We start from the raw sequence: 18,843 nt of genomic DNA on the forward strand, positions 1-18,843 counted from the left end.
ATGGTTTGCTATTCACTTGACCCAGAAACCCTACGAAATCATGCAAATCAAGAGGTTCCAATCTTCGTGGTCACTTGAAGAACACACGTGAAACTGCTCAGGCCATCAAGGGTATGCAGGTCCGAAAAGCCACCAAGCATCTGAAAGATGGCACTTTGCAGCAGTAACGTGTACCATTCCGTTGCTCCAACGGGAAGTCGGCAAGTGTGCCCAGGACAAACAGTGGGGCTGGACACAGGGTCAGTGACACAAAGAGAATGCTGAAAAATGCACATGCTTAAAAATGCAGAGACTAATGATGAACTTAAGGGTTTAGAGGCAGACTCTCCGGTCACTGAGCACATCCAGGAGAACAAAGTCCCTAAGAGGAGGCGTAGAACGTACAGGGCTCATGGTCGGATTAAGCCATACATGAGCTCTCCCTGGACGTTGGGATGATCCTTCCTGCAAAAAAGACCAGATTGTTCCTAAGCCAGAAGAGGAGGTTGCACAGAAGAAAAAGAGATCCCAGAAGAAACTGAAGAAACAAAAATTGATGGCCAGGGAGTAAATTATGCATAAAATAAATACAAATAAAAGTTTTTAAAAAATCTAAGATGAGGGTGGTGAGGAGGGATTTTTATACTATCTGCATTAAAACACTTTTTTATGTTAAAGATTATATCAATGTATTATTTGTAGAATAACATTACATTAAGATTTAGGAAAGACGCATTAGGAAGTGAAAAGTTTTGGAGAGCTGACCCATGCTGCTGCTATCTCTTTTTTAAATTGTGAAACCTATCATACATGAAAAGAAATATATAAGTGACACAGTTTAAAACTAAGAATAATGTGAAAGCCACAACCCAACTAAGAAACAGAATAGGAACAATATCCCAGGAGTCCCCTCCGTACTTCTCGATCGCATGTCTCCCCAGAAAGGGAACCACCATCTTAACTTCTCTAATAATTCTCTAGACTTTCAGAATAGCTTTACCACCTTTGCATCCCTTAGTTTTGCCTGTTTTTGAACTATATAAAAACAGAATCATTCAGTAGGTGTTATTCTGTGACTTGTTTTTTTCTTCTAGGATTCTTTTTGAGATTTACCCATGTGGATGCATACATCTAAGAATTCACTATCTAAATGAATTCACTTTTTTATTAACTTGCCTATAGTAAACTGACAAACGTTAAGGATATATCTAAGTCTTTACCTACCAACATATCTGTGTAACTACCACTCACCTCAAGATATAGAACATTTCCAGGCGGCACCTGACGGGCTCAGTCAGTAGAGTGTGCAACTCTTGATCTCAGGGTTGTATGTTTGAGCCCCATGAGATTACTTTAAAATCTTAAAAAAAAAAAAAAAAAAAGATATAGAACCTTTCCAGAGCAGTAGAAAGCTCACTTGTTCTCCTTTCCAATTAATATCCCTCAGAAGTAACCACTATTCATACCTTAAGCAACACAGATGACTTCTGAGTTGACTCATTTCTCATGTTGGGTAGAATTCTAGTATCGGCATACTTTGTAAATTTGGCTATCAAATAGTTGCTGATTGGCTCTGGGCCAGGTGAACTAAGCAAGGATGTCCCATCATTTCATTAGCCGCAAATTATATTATCCCACAGTTTACATGATGGAATTTTTTGAACCCCACTTAGAGCATTATAACAGGGCTTATTCATACTAATTTATTAATCCTTCCTATTTTAGATAGACTTCTTGTGGGTTGTTTTGTTTTGCTTGGGCTATTACATAAGCAGGCTTTTAAGAATATTCTTGTATGGCTACTGATACACAGTACACAGTTTTCTCTGGAATCTAGACTATAGGAATGTAAACTCTAGGAGTGAGTGTATATGTGTGTTCAACTTCACCAGATAATGCCAGATTCTTTCCCAAAGTTGTTGTACCAATTTACACTCCCACCAGCAGTTTATAGGAACCCCTTCTGTTCATCATCCCAATGCCTGGTCTTCAACTTTAAGCATTCTGGTGGTTTCTCGTTGTAGTTTTAAATTTGCACTTCCCAGCCGAAACGTGTGTTTCTATATATTTATGGCCCTTCTTCTTCTTCCTTTTTTTTTTTAAAGATTTTATTTATTTATTCGACAGAGATAGAGACAGCCAGCGAGAGAGGGAACACAAGCAGGGGGAGTGGGAGAGGAAGAAGCAGGCTCATAGCAGAGGAGCCTGATGTGGGGCTCGATCCCGTAACTCCGGGATCACGCCCTGAGCCGAAGGCAGACGCTCAACCGCTGTGCCACCCAGGCGCCCCTATAGCTCTTCTTCTATGAAATACACTATTTATTTAATTCCTTTCCTCTTCCCCTCCACCTGAAATTATTTCTAGCCATCCAACTTGGGGTCAGAAAAGGCTGAGTAGCTCTTTATTTTTTTTCCTTCACATTAGCCAATCGATGGCCAATTTTTTTTTAAAGATTTTATTTATTTATTTGAGAGACAGTGAGAGTTAGAGAGAGAGAGAGGGCATACACACAGAGGGAGAGGGAGAGAGAGAGGCAGACTCCCCACTGAGCAGGGAGCCCGATTTGGGGCTCGATCCCAAGACCCTGGATTCATAACCCGAGCTGAAGACAGATGCTCAACCGACTGAGCCACCCAGGTGCCCCATGAGTAGCTCTTTAAATTTCAAGATTATAAACTCTTCAGTGATTAAAACCAGTGAAGCCTGGGTGTACTGATAGGTGCATCCAGATCCAAAACAGATTCCCAAGTAATTGAAGGACTAGAATCCTTAGTCAGGAAAAGGGACAAGTGTAAAAGGCAGACTTCTAAGATGGTGCCTCTAGATCCCTGGCCCCTGATATACACACACTTTCTCCCAAACACCAATCAAATACTAACCTAGGCACTGATGTTGAAGGGATTTTGCAGATATAATTAAGGTCCCAAATTAGTTGACCTTAAAAGAAATCATTTAGGCAGGTCTAATTTTTTTTTTTTAAGATTTTATTTATTTATGTGACAGAGAGACAGCCAGCGAGAGACGGAACACAGCAGGGGAGTGGGAGAGGAAGAAGCAGGCTCCCAGCGGAGGAGTCCGATGTGGGACTCGATCCCAGAACGCCAGGATCACGCCCTGAGCCGAAGGCAGGCGCTTAACGACTGCACCACCCAGGCGCCCCTAGGCAGGTCTAATTTAATCACAAGAAGATTAGAAATCAGAGAGACACCCTCTGGCTGCCCTGGAAGAAAGTGAACACCCATGTTGTAAGCTGTCTATGGAGGCCACATACCAAGGGCTACAAACAGCCTCTAGGAGCTAAGAGTGGTTGCCAGCTGACCAGAAGGAAAACCAGGACCTGCCCTGCAACAGCAAGTGGATTCTGCTGACTGGGAACCCAGATGAGAATTGCTGACCTGGCCAACATCCTGTTTGTAGCCTAGTGAAACCCTGAGCAGAGAATCCAGCCATACCACATCAATTTCTGACCTACCAAAACTGTGAGGTGATGAATTTGTGCTGCCTTAAGCCACTAAATTTGTTTTTGTTTTGTTTAAAGATTTTATTTATCTGTCAGAGAGAGAGAGATCGCACAAGCAGGGGGAGCGGCAGGGAGAGGAAGAGGGAGAAGCAGGCTCCCCGCTGAACAAGGAGCCCCATGTGGGACTTGATCCTAGGATCCTGGGATCATGACCTGAGCCTAAGGCAGTCGCTTAACTGACTGCGCCACCCAGGCGTCCCTAAGCCACTAAATATGTGATAATTTGTTAAGCGGCAACAGAAGAGGAACACACCAAGGAAGTATGAAACTTCACCTGCTGAATTACAGTTCAGGAGTAGGACCTCTGTCTATAGCTGCAGGTGTGCAATGCATAGGTCTAAGGGCATCGTTTACATTGTTGTCCATGGAAATGGTGCCCTCTGAAATTGATAGTGCACACTCAGCACAACTATACATAGCAATCCTACAGGAGACCCCACTCTTGCCCTGTTCCAGCATCTTGGCTACCTCCCTTAACTATAGTAGAAATGAGAGCACTGGTTTAGATATACTCCAAAATCCCTACCAGTTCAACATTTGGAGTGTTTAGTGTATTTTGTGACTACTCTACCACACAGTGACCCTTCAGTTTCCCTACAGTTTCTTACCTTCTTAATTTTAACCTCTTGCTTCACTTAAGTTTTCCCATTGTCTTTGCTTCTTAAGAAGCTGCCACCATGTCAATGAATAAGGCTTTGAGGTTGGAAGCCAGTAGCTCCCTGGAGAGGAAACTAAGAGGAACCTTCTCCACTTTGAATTATGAATGCACTCAGGACATTTAGCTTTAGAGAGTTCAGAAGGCTTAAGATCAGTGGTTAAAAAAGTTTTTTGGGGGGGTGCCTGGGTGGCACAGTCGTTAAGCATCTGCCTTCGGCTCAGGGCGTGATCCCGGCGTTCTGGGATCGAGCCCCACATCAGGCTCTTCTGTTGGAAGCCTGCTTCTTCCTCTCCCGCTCCCCCTGCTTGTGTTCCCTCTCTCACTGGCTGTCTCTCTGTCAAATAAATAAACAAAATCTAAAAAAAAATAAAAAGAGTTTTTTTTGATCCTGTCAGTCTGTCGAAAAGACCAGCCGGCCAGTGGTAGTCACTTTGAGGAAGTGCTGACTCCCCTGTGTTTCCTAGGGAGGCAGCTTAGCAATGAAGAAAATGTGACAAAAACCGAGTCTTTCAGGTGAGCCTTGAAGAATTAGCTGGGAAAATGAGCCTGTCTCACCAAGAGACCAGAAGTGCTATTAAAATGACCTAAGGCAAAAATAAGCCACTGAAAACTAGGTCAGTCAGTCATGCTGGTGCAAGGAGAGCAAAATTGAAACTTGAAAACAGGCCCACACACACTGCTCAGTGCACACTCTCCTCTCCACTTCTGCTCAGTTACTCCCACTGAGGTCTTACCAGTCTCAGCAGCTGTCATTGCTCCAGAAGGGATCAGTATTTTAAGACCTAAGAGGATAGTTTTGAAATCCTGGACTCTCCACATAAAATCTTTAAACTCTGTGTTCCTATTTCTTTGTATTTCAAGGTTTTCTAAGAATCAGATGAGATCATGTGTGTGAAACACTCTTGCACAGTGCCAGGTATACGTATTTAACAGATAGAAGCTTTTACTAGAAAGGCACCCCTGAAACATGACTGACAGATGGCAGGGCTGGTATTTTGGGAAAAGAGAACCCTTGTGCTGTATAGAACAGTGGCTACCAAATCCAGTCCAAGGGTAGGTGATAAGTTTTCACCAATAAACTATAAAAAGAAGAAAAATGAAGGGGTGATTAGGTGGCTCAGTCGGTTAAGTGTCTGACTTTGGCTCAGGTTGTGATCTTGGGGTCCTGGGATCAGCCCCGTGTGGAGCCCCGCATGGGGCTTTGCACTCAGTGGGAAGTCTGCTCCTCCCTCTCCCTCTGTCCCTCCCCCCGCTTGTGAGGGCTCTCTCTCAAATAAGTAAAATCTTTAAGAAAAAAAGAAAGAAAAATACAGACAAAATAGTGAATTTTCCATAAAAATTTTTCATAAATTTATTTCAATTGATGGGCTATTGTTTTCCTTTATTCTCATGTTCTTTTTCATTTTTTTGGTGTCAAAATGTCTTATGAAATAAGGGTGATAATACATTATGCCTCTTATACTATTCTTAGTGCGCCAAATAAAGTTGTCAACTGTGTATCAGTCCTCCCAACCCTTTTAAAAACATTTTTTTTTTTTTACCAGTATGTAAAACACAAGACTGGGAACCAGTGCTTGAGTGCGAGGCTGTTAGAAGGGGCGAAGGCCTCAGAAGACCAGTAATTCCAAGGCAGGTGGGTTTACATGAACTGGCATGATCCAGGGGACTTTTCAAAATTATTCATACTCAACCTTGAAGGATATTGAATTAGAAAACTGGTGTGCGGGGCGCCTGGGTGGCACAGTGGTTAAGCGTCTGCCTTCGGCTCAGGGCGTGATCCCAGCGTTATGGGATCGAGCCCCACATTAGGCTCCTCTGCTATGAGCCTGCTTCTTCCTCTCCCACTCCCCCTGCTTGTGTTCCCTCTCTCACTGGCTGTCTCTATCTCTGTCTAATAAATAAAAATAAAATCTTTAAAAAAAAAAGAAAAGAAAACTGGTGTGCTACAGAAAATGAGAGCATAAATGAAGAAAGGGGACGTGGGATCCAGGAATCAAGAGCTCCAGCACAGGAGTGATAAAGGAAAGTCCCAAGAATTGCCCCTGCGCACCAAGCCTCCACACCAACCAGTCAGGAGAGGAAGTGCATCAGGAGAAAAAGGTAATTAATAACTCCAGGAAACCAATGCTCGTACGGGAAAGGAAACACAATCAGGCTACAGCAGTCCCCCCCTTATCTGTGGGGAGATATGTCCCACGACCCACAGTGGATTCCTGAAACCGTGGGTAGCACCGAACCCTAGATGTATTGTTTTTTCCTACACATACATACTTATGACAAAGTTTGATTTATAAATCAGACAGTGGGGGTGCCTGGGTGGCTCAGTCGGTTAAGTGTCTGCCTTTGGCTCAGGTCATGATTCCACGTCGGGGTCCCTGCTCAGTGGGGAGTCTGCTTCTCCCTCTCTCTCTGCCCCTCCCCCCAGTCGTGCTCTAATAAACAAAATTTTTAAAAATAAAAACTTAAATCACAGTAAGAGATTAACAGTAATACTGTAACAAGTTGTGAACGCGATCACCCTCAAAATACCTTACTGAACCGTACCACCCTTCTTGTGATGACGTGAGGATAACATGCCCACCTGATGAGCTGAAGTGAGGTGGAGTTGTTGGCACTGTGACCGGACCATGCATCTGGAGGATTACCGGCTGCTAGACCTCGGATGACCGCAGGTAACAGAAGCCGTAGAAGCCGGAGATACGGGGAGACTGCTACAGGCCCGTACCCACACAGTGGGGAGTCCCTGCATGCTCACTGTATTAGTCAAGTGTCCCAGAAAGCAGACGGCATCCTCGAGATAACGTAGTAACCCAGAGCCAGCAGTAGCAGATGCTATCAGCCCTATCAGGCCCAAAAGAACAAGGGGAGGGAGAGGTCAGTGGAAACCAAAAGGAGTCACATGCAGTTGACTAACTTGAGGTTGCAGGGACTTTGGTGGAGGAACATAATTGACCTGAAGAGGACCTGAAGGGAGGCAGCCCAGGGAATAAATACCCTGACCTCCCAACCTTCCTTCCCTTCCTCCTGCCTTCCCACCCCCCGCTACAGATCCCCACTGGCAATACCCAACAGAATCCAGAGGCCAGGGGAGTCTGTTGATGTAGTTCACAGAGTTTCTTGGGCAGCAAAGTAGGGTACAGGCAGCAGCTCTGGAGGGGAAAATGGAAGGCAGCTGGCGCGCCCATAATGATATACTAATTAATGACAACCCAATTTTACCAAAGCATATCAGGAAGTGTGAGAGAAACAGAGGGACTTACAGTGCACGACAGCTGCATCTGAACCATGGCAGAAAGTTGGTAAGTGTTGACAACTCCAAAAATAACAGTATATATGCATGTATTATTTAGAAATATGGAGATAATACAGAAGACACAGCAACAACTAAATGAGTAACGCCTTTGGGGACTAAGGGAGTTTGGACATTATAAGCCTTACAATATTATGATTTTTAAAAAATTATATATTTAATAAAAACAAATTGAGAAAGTTGCTAGAAGGGTACCTGGATGGCTCAGTCAGTCAAGCGTCTCATGATTTCAGCTCAGGTCTTGATTTCAGGGTCACGAGTTCCAAGCCCCACACTGGGCACCACACCTAGCATGGAGCCAGCTTAAAAAAAAAAAGTTGGTAGAAAGCTACACGGAAAACTAACAGTGGTTACATCTGTGGAGCTAGAATAAAGGTAGAGAAAGAACATTAACTGTTCATTAAACTTGCTCTTGCATTCTTTTACTATGAACAATTTTTTAAAAAGAATTTAAGTAATCTCTGCACCCAACATGCGGCTTGAACCCACAATCCCAAGATCAAGAATTGCATGCTTCACTGACTGAGCTAGCCAAGTGCCCCAACATCTCCTATTTTTATAATATAGTTTTTATACCTTAAAAAAAAACCTAATCAGAGGCTATTCTATGCAAAAAAACCCCACCACAACCTAATCAACTGAATATAGTTGCTAAAGGGGATTTATTATCTTATCCTTCAAGTGGGTTGGAGCAGAAAAACTGAAAGCTGCTGATTTGTATCAAATGAAATCCAGGATGAATGAATGACTTGACCACACACACAGCTTTACAGAAACTCAGGACCCAGGACTTCAAGGGCAGGAATCCCTTCTAACCTCTCCTTCTAATCCCATAGGGAATAAATATATACAATGTAAAGATAAGACTCCTCATCTTCGAATATTTATACATCCCTACACTAATGTGAAGAAGGCCAGCGATGAAAGACCACATGGACACCCAGAACAGCAACGAACCACCCAGTCCTGTGTTAAAAACCACTAAACTTTGGAGTGTCTTGGTATGCAACAACAATGGATACAATCTACTCTTTAAAAAAAGAAAAAGATTGTTTTTTCCCAACTATCCAGATGTTATCACACTATAATTCTGCTTTCTGACGTGGCAAAGAATGTTCGTTTCAAACATTTTTTTTTTAAAGATTTTATTTATTATTTGAGAGAGAGGGAGCAGAGGCAGAGGGAGCGGAGGCAGAGCGAGAAGGAGATGATGTGGGGTTCGATCCCAGGACCCTGGGACCACGACCCAAGCCGAAGGCAGACGCCCAACCAACTGAGCCATCCAGGCGCCCCTAAATATTTAAACTATAAAGGAAAAAAGAACCACAAACTAAACTGAATATTTAATATACTTTGTAAGAACAGAAGGAATGCAACAAGAATTAGAATTTTGTAATATACATTAGGTATTTCTGTAAAAGGTATTCCATTTTTCAAAGGCGCTTCCCCGATTTCCCTCTTTTCTATTTTCCTCAGAGCAATACACAGTAATTACTACTCTCATAAGTAGGTTGCTCCATTGTACTGGACAGTAATTATATCTTTATGTTTCAAGTCCTCATCATCTCCCCAAACCCCCTCTCCTTCCTCCGCACAGTCTCACTGCACTGTTTCACAGTAACATTGTACTCTGCTCAAATTCAAAGAGCCTGAACAAAAGCTAGAGGCCCAACGATTTCTGAGTACTGATTTAGTAGCAGTGTCTACTGGCATAAACCTTCTATTTATTCATAACTGTGGAAATAGAAATGGAAGCTACTTTAATGAAATAGGAACTCAGGAATGAGATCATTAAATATAACTGAACACATTTTAAATATATATATCATGTATTTCCTGATTAGTATCAGGTAAGTATCTAAGCTATCTATCCCAATAAATTCTGGTCTCAGAGAAAAAGGTCAGAGACAATTACACGCAAGGTGCTTCATATTATCAGGTCCATTTTTAAAACAATGAGATCCTTTGAACAATCACTTTAGTCTTTCTTTTTATCAGAGATTTCCGTTGGTCCTTTTGTTGGTAATCCATTTATGTCTGTGCCCTAAAATTTAAAAAAACCATTTTAGATATTATTACAACCCATTATAAGAAATCTTCTCTTCAAAAATCAACAACAAATTTCAGAATGAAAAAACTCTGCTTCCAGAAATGTGCAGGGCAGCTAAGTTAGTACACAACACAGGTGAAGCTGAACTTAACAAGAACCAATGCAAAAAACAGAGTTGTCCAAACATTCATTTTAAAAATCACTTCCTTTTGTTTTTTTAAAAATCTCTATGACCCTTCCAACTAAATTTCTTACCAAAGTTATCAACCAGTGAAACTGACATATTTTAGTATCATCTCCTCTTGTCCATTAGCTATTTACTATTACTCTTACCAGCCAAGAAATAAATATTGGTTATTATCTTGGCTATAAGGAACAAACACACTAATCAGAAGTCTAGTTTAAAACCTTCGCTTAAACCAAACGTTAACTACTTAAAAAACATCCCAAACCCCTCATTTTATTTGTTTATTTTTTAAAAGATTTTATTTATTTATTTGAGAGAGCGAGCAAGTGTGTGCTCCAGAGAGTACAAGCCATGGGGCGGGGAGAGGGAGAGGCAGACTCCCTGCTGAGCAGGGAGCCTGAGGCAGGACTCAATCCCGGGACCCTGGACCCGAGCCAAAGGCAGATGCTTAACCCTCTGAGCCACCTAGGCACCCCCAAACCCTTTATTTTAAAAAAAAGAAATTAAGCCTAAGCACCTGGGCAGTTCAGTTGGCTGAACATCTAATTCTTGATTTAGGCTCAGGTCACGGTCTCAGGGTCGTGAGAAAGAGCCCCACAAAAGGCTCGATGCCGAGCGTGGACGCTGCTTGGGATTCTTTCTCCCTCTGACCCGACCACATCCCCCAGTCAGTACTCTCTCTAAATAAATAAATAAAATCTTAAGGAAAAAAAAAGTAAAGAAAAAAGAAATTGAGATACATTAATGAAGCTTCTGGTTCCCAGAACTTGCGTTTCCAAAGGCAAGTATTTTCCCCCGACTGTACCCCACTCCTCACCTGCCCTTCTTCAAAGTATTTTAATGTTCTTACCTTGCAGTCTACTTTGCCTTTGTTTTTATCGTGAGATTCTCGAAGAGTTTTTCTAGGCCACATCCGACTAACAAAGGGGGAAATCAGAGGGTATATGTACGGCTCCAGGAACTTTTTGTAGATCCAGAGCAGAATCGGGATGACGATGCAAGGAATGCACACCATCCTTCCAGGCTGGAGCTCCTGAACTGCTGACAGGCGCAAAAGACAGATCAGTGCATTGGCGATGGATGACTGAAGGCATTGACCTAGATGAAGATAACTCAAAAGGACTATTTCTACACTAAAGGAAAAACCGAAATCACGTATTAGCTAAAATTTAGCACAAGTCTACTGGGGCGCCTGGGTGGCACAGCGGTTAAGCGTCTGCCTTCGGCTCGGGGCGTGATCCCGGCGTTGTGGGATCGAGCCCCACATCAGGCTCCTCTGCTGTGAGCCTGCTTCTTCCTCTCCCACTCCCCGTTTGTGTTCCCTCTCTCTCTGGCTGTCTCTGTCTCTGTCAAATAAATAAATAAAATCTTAAAAAAAAAAAAAAAAGCACGAGTCTACTAAATAAAAACGCTGCTCTCTGTAAAGGAGTGAGAGGTGCTAGACATGACAATAACAGTGAGGTGCCTGCCTCCAAACCTCTCCCGATCGCTGCTTCCCACCCATAAACGTGAGGGTAAAGGAAGGACACTAACTTTTGCTGGGTACTAGGCAGTCCAGCCCCTGGCCTTTATCAACTCCTGTAATTCTCAAGAACTACAGCCTCATCCTCTCCAGAGACTGACGGTATTGATTAGCTAAACCTCCAAGGCTAAGGACAAATCCTCTAATAAAGAGTTCACTAAGGTGTCACTGTGGAAGACCCGTACACTGCAAACCACCTGGACCTTCCCAGGCAAAAACTCTCCTTTGATATATTTGCTTTCTTCTTTTTAGTAGCAATTAAGGTAAAATTGAGTAACAAAAATATTTTATTTGGTATTATTATTGTTGTGAGTACATTGGCCATTTCAAAAAATTAACACCCCTAAGGGAGCCTGGGGGGCTCACAGTTCAGGGTCTGACTCTGGGTTTCAGCTCAAGTCCTGAGATCAAGCTCCAGAGTTGGGAATCAGCACTCAGTGGGGAGTCTGCTTGAGATTTTCTTCCCTTGTCCCTTTCTCCATGCATGTGTGGGGTGCTCTCTCTCAAATAAATAAATCTTTAAAAAAAAAAAAGTTAACACCTCTAATTTCCTTAATGATTAGAAATTATCTTGGAATTTCTCCAAATCAGCAATTTCTTGAAAAAGAATCGATACTACTTCCATCATATACTATTGAACCAAAGACCTCTTAAATTTATAGGAATTTTTAATTCCTTAGAGAAGGCCTGAAAAACTGAGAAGCTTCAGAACAGTGCATAAAGCTAATCATTCAGGACGTTAAAATTTATTTTCAAAATGTTATAAATTTAGTAGTACTTGCTGGCAAGGGAGTCAGCACCATGACTACACCGAGGAAATTTAAAATTATTCACAATACAAGTCAGCAGTGGTATAGATAACCCAACCTAAATGTCACTTTGAAATGAATTATAAGAGTTATATACAAGTAAACATATAAATGCACATCAAGAAATGATCAGCTATTTTATAAAGGATTCATAGCTGGATTTTTAAAATTTCAAAATTTTAAACAGCATATTTTCTGATTAAAATAAGTCAAAATGAGCAGTGAGTCTTTTTCAGCATTTTTCAAGGAATCATTATTTTTGGCCATAGACATTTAGAACTTGATCTGGAGAGAATTAAGAGGTCATCTGGTTTAGGTCTGGCACTCTTACAGACACCAGAGCCTAAGAATCAGAGAAGACTGGCTGGCAGCTGCCCAAATTTGAGACCTGCTTTCACCACCTTCGAGATGGTGTTCTTGGGCAAATTATTGAATGAGTCTGTGCCTTGATGCCCTCCTGTGGAAAATGAAAACAAAAGCCTATCTCCCAGGGATGTGAATGTGGATTAGATATGTCAATAACGAAGAGCCCAGAGCAAGTTCAGAATAGCATGTGCATGTATTAAGTACTATGTAAGTGTTGTTACCACACACACACAGGTGCAAAAGCTGCGACCTGTCCAAAGTTCACACAGAGCTATATAGTAACTAGAGTTGGCTAATACCAGAATTCCTAATTCTGGTTTCCTAGCTCAATGCTCTTGCCTTTTCCCTAACAAAAATACAATGGTTAAGTTATTCCCCTCCTACCAAGCCTTCAAAACCCAACTTAAACCCTTCGAAACAACTGATAGCGTTCCCAGGACTAGGTTAAGTTAATGACTGGCAGTCCATCACAGATCCATTTTTACCTACTTCTAATTACCGTGTTTTAAATAAATTCTCAAGAACAAGTGCTACCAATTACTTACGTCAAAACCATGGCTTTTATAAAAATTGTTAGTTCTCTTCATAATCAAACTACTGTATTTTATCTCTTCCTTAATCCTTAGGTGAGATTTTACTTCATACATTTGGAAAATATAGCTTATAAAGGTCTAGAAGGTGGCTATGATAAACCGATAAAATATTTTTACTCTCACCAAGCCAATTTTCAGGTAGTACAACAAAGCGAGCAAAACGCATTTAAACTGTCGGAGGAGGGATTTTCTTTCATTCGGCTTCGTCCGAGACAACAATGGAATGCAGAGGAAAAGGCTGAGGCTCTATTAGAAATCGGGCAGGTACCGTGGGGGAACGCCACCTCCCTTCAAGTAACCCAGTTAAGCACATCATTTTACGGAGCAGGTTGAGTCCAAGACAACGACTGAGAAGACAGAAGAGAGTAAGAGCGAACGGTGGTGAAGATAATAGGAGAGCGAAGCGAAGCCGACAATACAGGCCAAGGAAGAGAAGAAACGCACAGAAAAACAGGGAGAGGCGGGACACAGGCCAGCAGGTGAGTGGCCGTGGACGGAGGAGGCAGGGGCGCACGTCTGGAGGGCGAAGCAGGGTACACCGGGAAAGCGCTGCCGGGCCGTGGGGGCCCAGAGTAGGCCAACTGCGAGCGCGCGGCGCTCGCTCAGCACCACCCGGGCTGGAGCCTGCGAAGCCACCGGCCAGGGCCACCGCCCACCTCCGCCCGATCCTCAGCCGCCAGCCCGGGCCCACAGGGCTCCACTCACCGCGACCACCGGGTCCGAGTGGAAATGTCCGCACTTCCGGAGGGAGGGACGTGCTGCCGCGGAGCCAATGGGCACCGTAAAAGGGGGCGACAAAGGCACGCCTGCGTCATCCGGGGGCGCACAGGACGTAACAGTGACGCCCAAGCGGAGGCGCGCTCTGGCTTCCGGCGCAGCACCAAGAGCTCAAACCCTGCGGAAGGCGAAGAAGAGCAGGGATTTCGTGTTTCGGCAGCTCGGGCAAAATCCAACACGTTGAAAGATTAACGCCAGTGCCGGCGGTTCACCATTGGGAATGTTACTCCGCCTGCACGTGAGGGTTAGGCTGTTAGCCAGCGCAGTTGCGCAACTCCTCACTCCGCTAGTCGGAAATTCAAGGGCAGGGAATGAGTTTTAAGCTTTATTTGAAAAGAAACGGCTATACCCCTTTATACCGCCTAGACAGCGGTTAGGCCAACTGGAGAAATTGGAACCCTCACAGTCGGTAGGTCAGTTTTGGCTCTTGGTTATAGACCCAAGAGAAATGAGAACATGTTCTGCGAAGTTAAAGCCAGTGACAAAGGGCCATTTGCATGAAATGTGCAGAATAGGCAAATCTACATAGACATCTACATAATTGTTGCTCAGGAACAGATAGGGCCTAGGGCCTAGTAAGGAGTGACTGCACACTGTCAAGTTTCCTCTCTAGGATAATGAAAATGTCCAAAAATTTGCCTGGCGATGGATGCATAACTGAATATAATAAAAGCTATTTAACTGTAATTGGGTTAATCGTACAATGTGGCCAATCTCAATAAAGTGGTTGGAAAAAAATTCCGAAATATGCCCATGCTCAAATTCTATTAAGCAAAGCACCAAGAAATTCAAACAGCATGTTTATGAACCTAAATTAATGGCATAGGACAAACAGGATAATCTTTTTCTAATTTTAATCAGAAGAAAACTCATTTGATCCACTTTGTGAGGATACTCGAAATATGTTTAATAAAAGACACCAACATTCTCTTTTTATTTGCATTTATTCTGTGCAGAATTTACTCCCGGGCCATAAGTTTTTGTTTCTTCAGTTTCTTCTGGGATATCTGGGAAAGAAAAATAAAGGTCTGTTACAAATTTCCTGGAGAAACTCGCACTACATCATAAAGGAGTAGGTAGTAGCTCAAGAAAAATAGAAAGCATCAGAGTAAAGGGAGTCCTTTGGCATAAAGAAATGGCATTGGGGGAGGGGAGGGGCATTCCTAAGGAAATCAGAGTAAGCAGGGAGTTTGTGCTGAAGACTGGGAGGCAGGGAGACCATGTGTAAGTGGCAATAAAAATGGAAGATAATAGGGGCACATCTGGGTGGCTCAATCAATTAAGTGTCAAGCGTTCCACTCTTGGTTTTGGCTCATGATCTCAGGATCATGAGATCCAGCCTGGAATGGGGCTCTGTGCTTGACATTCTCTCCCTCTGCCCCTTCCCCCTTCTCTCACTCTAAAATAAATAAAATCTTAAAAAAAGAATGGAAGACAATATACTTAAGCAACAAAATCAATAGAAGTTAAATTCATTAGGCATGAAGGGAGTCTAGAACCACTCCCAGGTTCCCAACTTAAAGAACCAAATGGGATCATTTACTGAAGACAAACTTATTAGTTTGGAGAGGTGGGGGGAAGAGGGGAAGGGCCCATTTTTGGCACATGTTACATTTAAAGCGGCTATGGATATGTAGGTAGGGCTATCTGCAGATAACTATATAGATCTGATACAACAAAATACAAAAAAAGCCAGTATCATAAACAAACAAAACTGACCAACGACTAAGTAGTTTACCTTTTTCTTCTGTGCAACCTCCTCTTCTGGTTTCGGAACAATCTGCTCTTTCTCAGTAAGGATCATCTCGATGTGGCAGGGAGAGCTCATGTATGGGTTAATCCGACCATGAGCCCTATACGTTCTACGCCGCATCTTGGGGGCTTTGTTCACTTGGATGTGCTCAATGACCAGAGAATCGACATCTAAACCCTGGGAATAGGGAGAACAAATTCAAATCAGCATCATTATCTCAACACCACAAACCCAATGACTGGATCAAGTCCTTACCTTTATAAGGCAATTCTTAAGACTTTACATAGTGTATCTGTTCAGTTGTTTGCTTTTACCTTTATTCTAAGCATCTTTCCTTAAGTCTAGATAACTATCAAAACTCAATGCTGTATGTAGTTTGTAAGTGGCCTCCCTAAAAGTCATTAAGGGGCGTGGATCTGGCAGTGTCAATTTCTAAGCCTTGATGAAAAAAAGGATTTTGGCAGTGCGGTTTAGCAGCTCTAAGGGTTATAGCCAGACCTACATTAACTCCAGTTCTGGCCTAGATTTCGAAATACAAAGAGTAATGGATAATGCACAAGACAGACAGACCCTGCTCTGTTAACTATATTCATTGTTTTAAAATCAGATTTAACCTGTCTCTCCATTACGAACACAGGCAACAAACCACATTAACCATTACTAAGGCAATCATTTTGGGAACTCTTTTTGTTCTTTTGTAATACCAAGATTTCTACTGCTCGCATTTACAAACATTTTGTGAAGTTTACAAGTCATACTACCAGAAATGTCTATGATACCTTGAGTAAAATACACGAGAGAAAATGTTTCTTTTGCTTGCACTGGGGCTAAAGGGGAAACAGTGAGACTTGAAGACCATGCTTTTGAAGATCTTCACAGACAAAATTTTGGTCTTCCAGAAATTGGAGGCAGAGATTAAAAAAAAAAAAAAAGGGGAAATTTAGTTACTGAGAAACCAAGACAAAGAAATACATCTGGACGACAGCAACAGTAATTGAACAACCATCTAAGCTGTATACAAAAAAAGATGTTAATGGTTTGGGTACCTTAAGTTCAGCATTACTCTCTGCATTTTTAAGCATGTGCAGTAAAAATTCAGCACTCTTCTTGGGCCACCGACCCTGTGTCCAGCCCCACTGTTTGGCCTGAAAGAAATCCAAGAGAGATTAGTCATCTCCCCAGATTTAAATCAGTGTTACAACCAAGGTGAATTTTATTTTATCAAGGTTGCTCAGAACACAGTTTTTTTTTCATGGTTGATCCAAAGGTGTCCTAAGTTAGTCATCACAGCAACCAGAAAGAACCTGGCAGATCCTAACCATTCTTACCCCACCCAATCATTTTGTTACAATGTCATTTCAGATAGCAACTAAGAGCTCTCACCTGGGCACACCGACCAACTCCACCATTGTAGCGACGGAATGGCACACACTGCTTCTGCAAAGTGACGTCTTTCAGATACTTGGTGGCTTTTCGGATATGCATACCCTTGATGGCCTGAGCAGTTTCACGTGTGTTCTAGGTATAAACAGTAAACACTGAGTTAACCATGTTAAAGGCTAACAATTCTTCCAAGTAAACGCTCAATTCTGTTTTCAAAATGTCAACACTGAATTAAAGACTTCCCATTCTTGAAAGGTGAGGTAATGTAGTGAGAAAAAAAAGCTGTGATTAAAAGCCAGGGAGAACTGGCTTTAAGTTAGGGAAAAATAAATCCCAAACCCCTATTAAATGGAATATGATGGTTTTAACCCCATCATCTTATAACTGTATGTGTCCCATTATCTTGATCTCTACACTAGTTTCTTAAGTAGTTCTCCTTAGTTTTACCCAATTCCGTGAATCTTAAAGAGCTCATTATATGACTGATTACAGAATCAATGTCTCAAAGGTGACCGCTCAGAAATGATTAATTTTCATGGTAAATCCAAAGGTGTCCTAAGAAACGCATCACTGCAGTCACTTTCTCAGAAGGGGGGGGGGAATTCACCGGAACACGTGACAACTCTCAGAACATAAAAGTTGATTCCATACCTTAAAGTGAACACGAAGATTTGAGCCTCTTGATTTGCATGCTAAAGAACAAGAAGTTTTGGTTAATTTTGGGTATCTCATTGTTCCTTTTACCTCCCCAAAATAAGAGATATATTATTCACTTACATTTCGTAGGGTTTTCTGGGTCAAGCGAATAGCGAACCATCTTCAGAGGTCACCTGGAGGGGAGCAGAAAGGCATTCTGTCAACACGTATTTACGGTCACCGATGCAGTTTAAATACGCATTAACTACTACCAACAGCCGCTCAGCAAGTACTTGTTTTCATGGTTAATCCAAAGGTGTCCAAGAAATGCCATCAACGCGGCCATCCTCTTCTCCAGTGCTACCAGGGCCTGCGGCAGTGCTGACACACACTAGTCAGTGACACGGACCTCAGGAGCCCTCTCGCCTTCTGAAGGCAAACAGATTCAATCCCCCTCTGGATCCCTCAAGAGTAAAGGGACTCGACGGCTCGGTGCGGCAGGACGCTTCTTCTCTAGAGCTGCTGCCGTCCTCCCAGGTACTTCTGGGAGACTACGTTAAGAGCCATCGAACTTGAAACACTCGTTCAAACGGGTAAAGGCTCAACTCGACTCTTTTATTCCCCAAAAACGTTCTCTCGTTGCAGCCACACACGCACCGCGTACTCGCCAGCACTCACCGCAAGACACGGGCCCTCGGGAGTCGGAAACGGCACTGACGACAGGCCGCCCGTACCCCTCGCCACCCCCATTCCCGCCCATCGCGGCCTTCTGCTCCGACACGGCCCCCTGCACCGAGGGACATCCCCTTCAGCGAAGAATCAACAGCCGCAGAAGCCTTTCTCCCGGGTGCATGGACATCAGCACCACCGAAGCCAGGATGGCGGCGATGACCGGAGGATTCAGCAGTCGGGAAGACACGGCAAACAGGCACTCACCTCAGGCCGCTTAGGGGAAGAGGAAGAGCAGGGGCTTCTGGGAGAATTCATGAGAACTCGATCTATCGCGAGATTTCCAGCGAAAAAATGTGATTTGAAAGGAGGCGGAGAGCTAGGAGAAAGGGAGTGTGGAATATGTTTTAGAAGGTCTGGAAACGAATTGCCCTTTTAGGGAATGTCTCAAAATTCTCCTTTTTTTGGTATCCAGAAACAAAGTTACGGATTTTATCAATCGATTAAAAACAGGGTTGTAGTTCTAGGACAGGATCAGGTATGTGATATGTAGACTAGACTTTTATTCGCCAACATTTGTTAGATTTGTTAGATTTGATTATGCGATCACGTATCCCTAAAAGTGGTTGG

The 18,843-nt window shown here is 42.9% G+C and overlaps 2 protein-coding genes, 3 non-coding genes and 1 pseudogene across 10 annotated transcripts; 1 reads left to right on the plus strand and 5 right to left on the minus strand.

Moving 5' to 3' along the window:
• LOC109490962 lies at window positions 1–550 on the plus strand (annotated as a pseudogene).
• An 8,248-nt stretch (window positions 551–8,798) lies between these two features.
• Window positions 8,799–13,852, minus strand: C14H18orf32 (chromosome 14 C18orf32 homolog). Of its 4 annotated transcripts, none has more exons than XM_011235458.3 (3): window positions 13,701–13,852; window positions 10,556–10,743; window positions 8,799–9,512 (listed from the first exon to the last, which is right to left on the minus strand). In XM_011235458.3, the coding sequence occupies exons 2-3, from the start codon at window positions 10,718–10,720 to the stop codon at window positions 9,447–9,449; spliced, it is 231 nt and encodes a 76-aa protein (XP_011233760.1). In that variant the 5' UTR covers window positions 10,721–10,743; window positions 13,701–13,852; the 3' UTR covers window positions 8,799–9,446. The 4 variants fall into 4 exon arrangements, with proteins under 4 accessions (XP_011233760.1, XP_011233761.1, XP_034498400.1 ...); XM_011235459.3 differs by having other exon boundaries at window positions 10,556–10,746; window positions 13,701–13,809; XM_034642509.1 differs by lacking the exon at window positions 13,701–13,852 and adding an exon at window positions 13,119–13,691.
• Window positions 13,853–14,658: 806 nt separating this feature from the next.
• Window positions 14,659–18,529, minus strand: RPL17 (ribosomal protein L17). 3 transcript variants are annotated; one of them, XM_019808522.2, is made up of 7 exons: window positions 18,481–18,529; window positions 17,686–17,738; window positions 17,560–17,600; window positions 16,909–17,043; window positions 16,572–16,670; window positions 15,511–15,702; window positions 14,659–14,779 (listed from the first exon to the last, which is right to left on the minus strand). In XM_019808522.2, exons 2-7 carry the CDS (start codon window positions 17,723–17,725, stop codon window positions 14,732–14,734), a joined length of 555 nt encoding a protein of 184 aa, XP_019664081.1. In that variant the 5' UTR covers window positions 17,726–17,738; window positions 18,481–18,529; the 3' UTR covers window positions 14,659–14,731.
• Window positions 16,752–16,818, minus strand: LOC117796142. The gene has a single exon (XR_004620525.1). It is a non-coding gene; the product is annotated as a small nucleolar RNA SNORD58 (small nucleolar RNA).
• On the minus strand, window positions 17,420–17,484 carry LOC117796143. Its single transcript, XR_004620526.1, has one exon. It is a non-coding gene; the product is annotated as a small nucleolar RNA SNORD58 (small nucleolar RNA).
• Window positions 17,822–17,886, minus strand: LOC117796144. Its single transcript, XR_004620527.1, has one exon. It is a non-coding gene; the product is annotated as a small nucleolar RNA SNORD58 (small nucleolar RNA).
• Window positions 18,530–18,843: the final 314 nt, after the last annotated feature.

This window comes from Ailuropoda melanoleuca, chromosome 14 (genome assembly GCF_002007445.2).
Source record: "Ailuropoda melanoleuca isolate Jingjing chromosome 14, ASM200744v2, whole genome shotgun sequence".
NCBI classification, from domain to species: domain Eukaryota; kingdom Metazoa; phylum Chordata; class Mammalia; order Carnivora; family Ursidae; genus Ailuropoda; species Ailuropoda melanoleuca.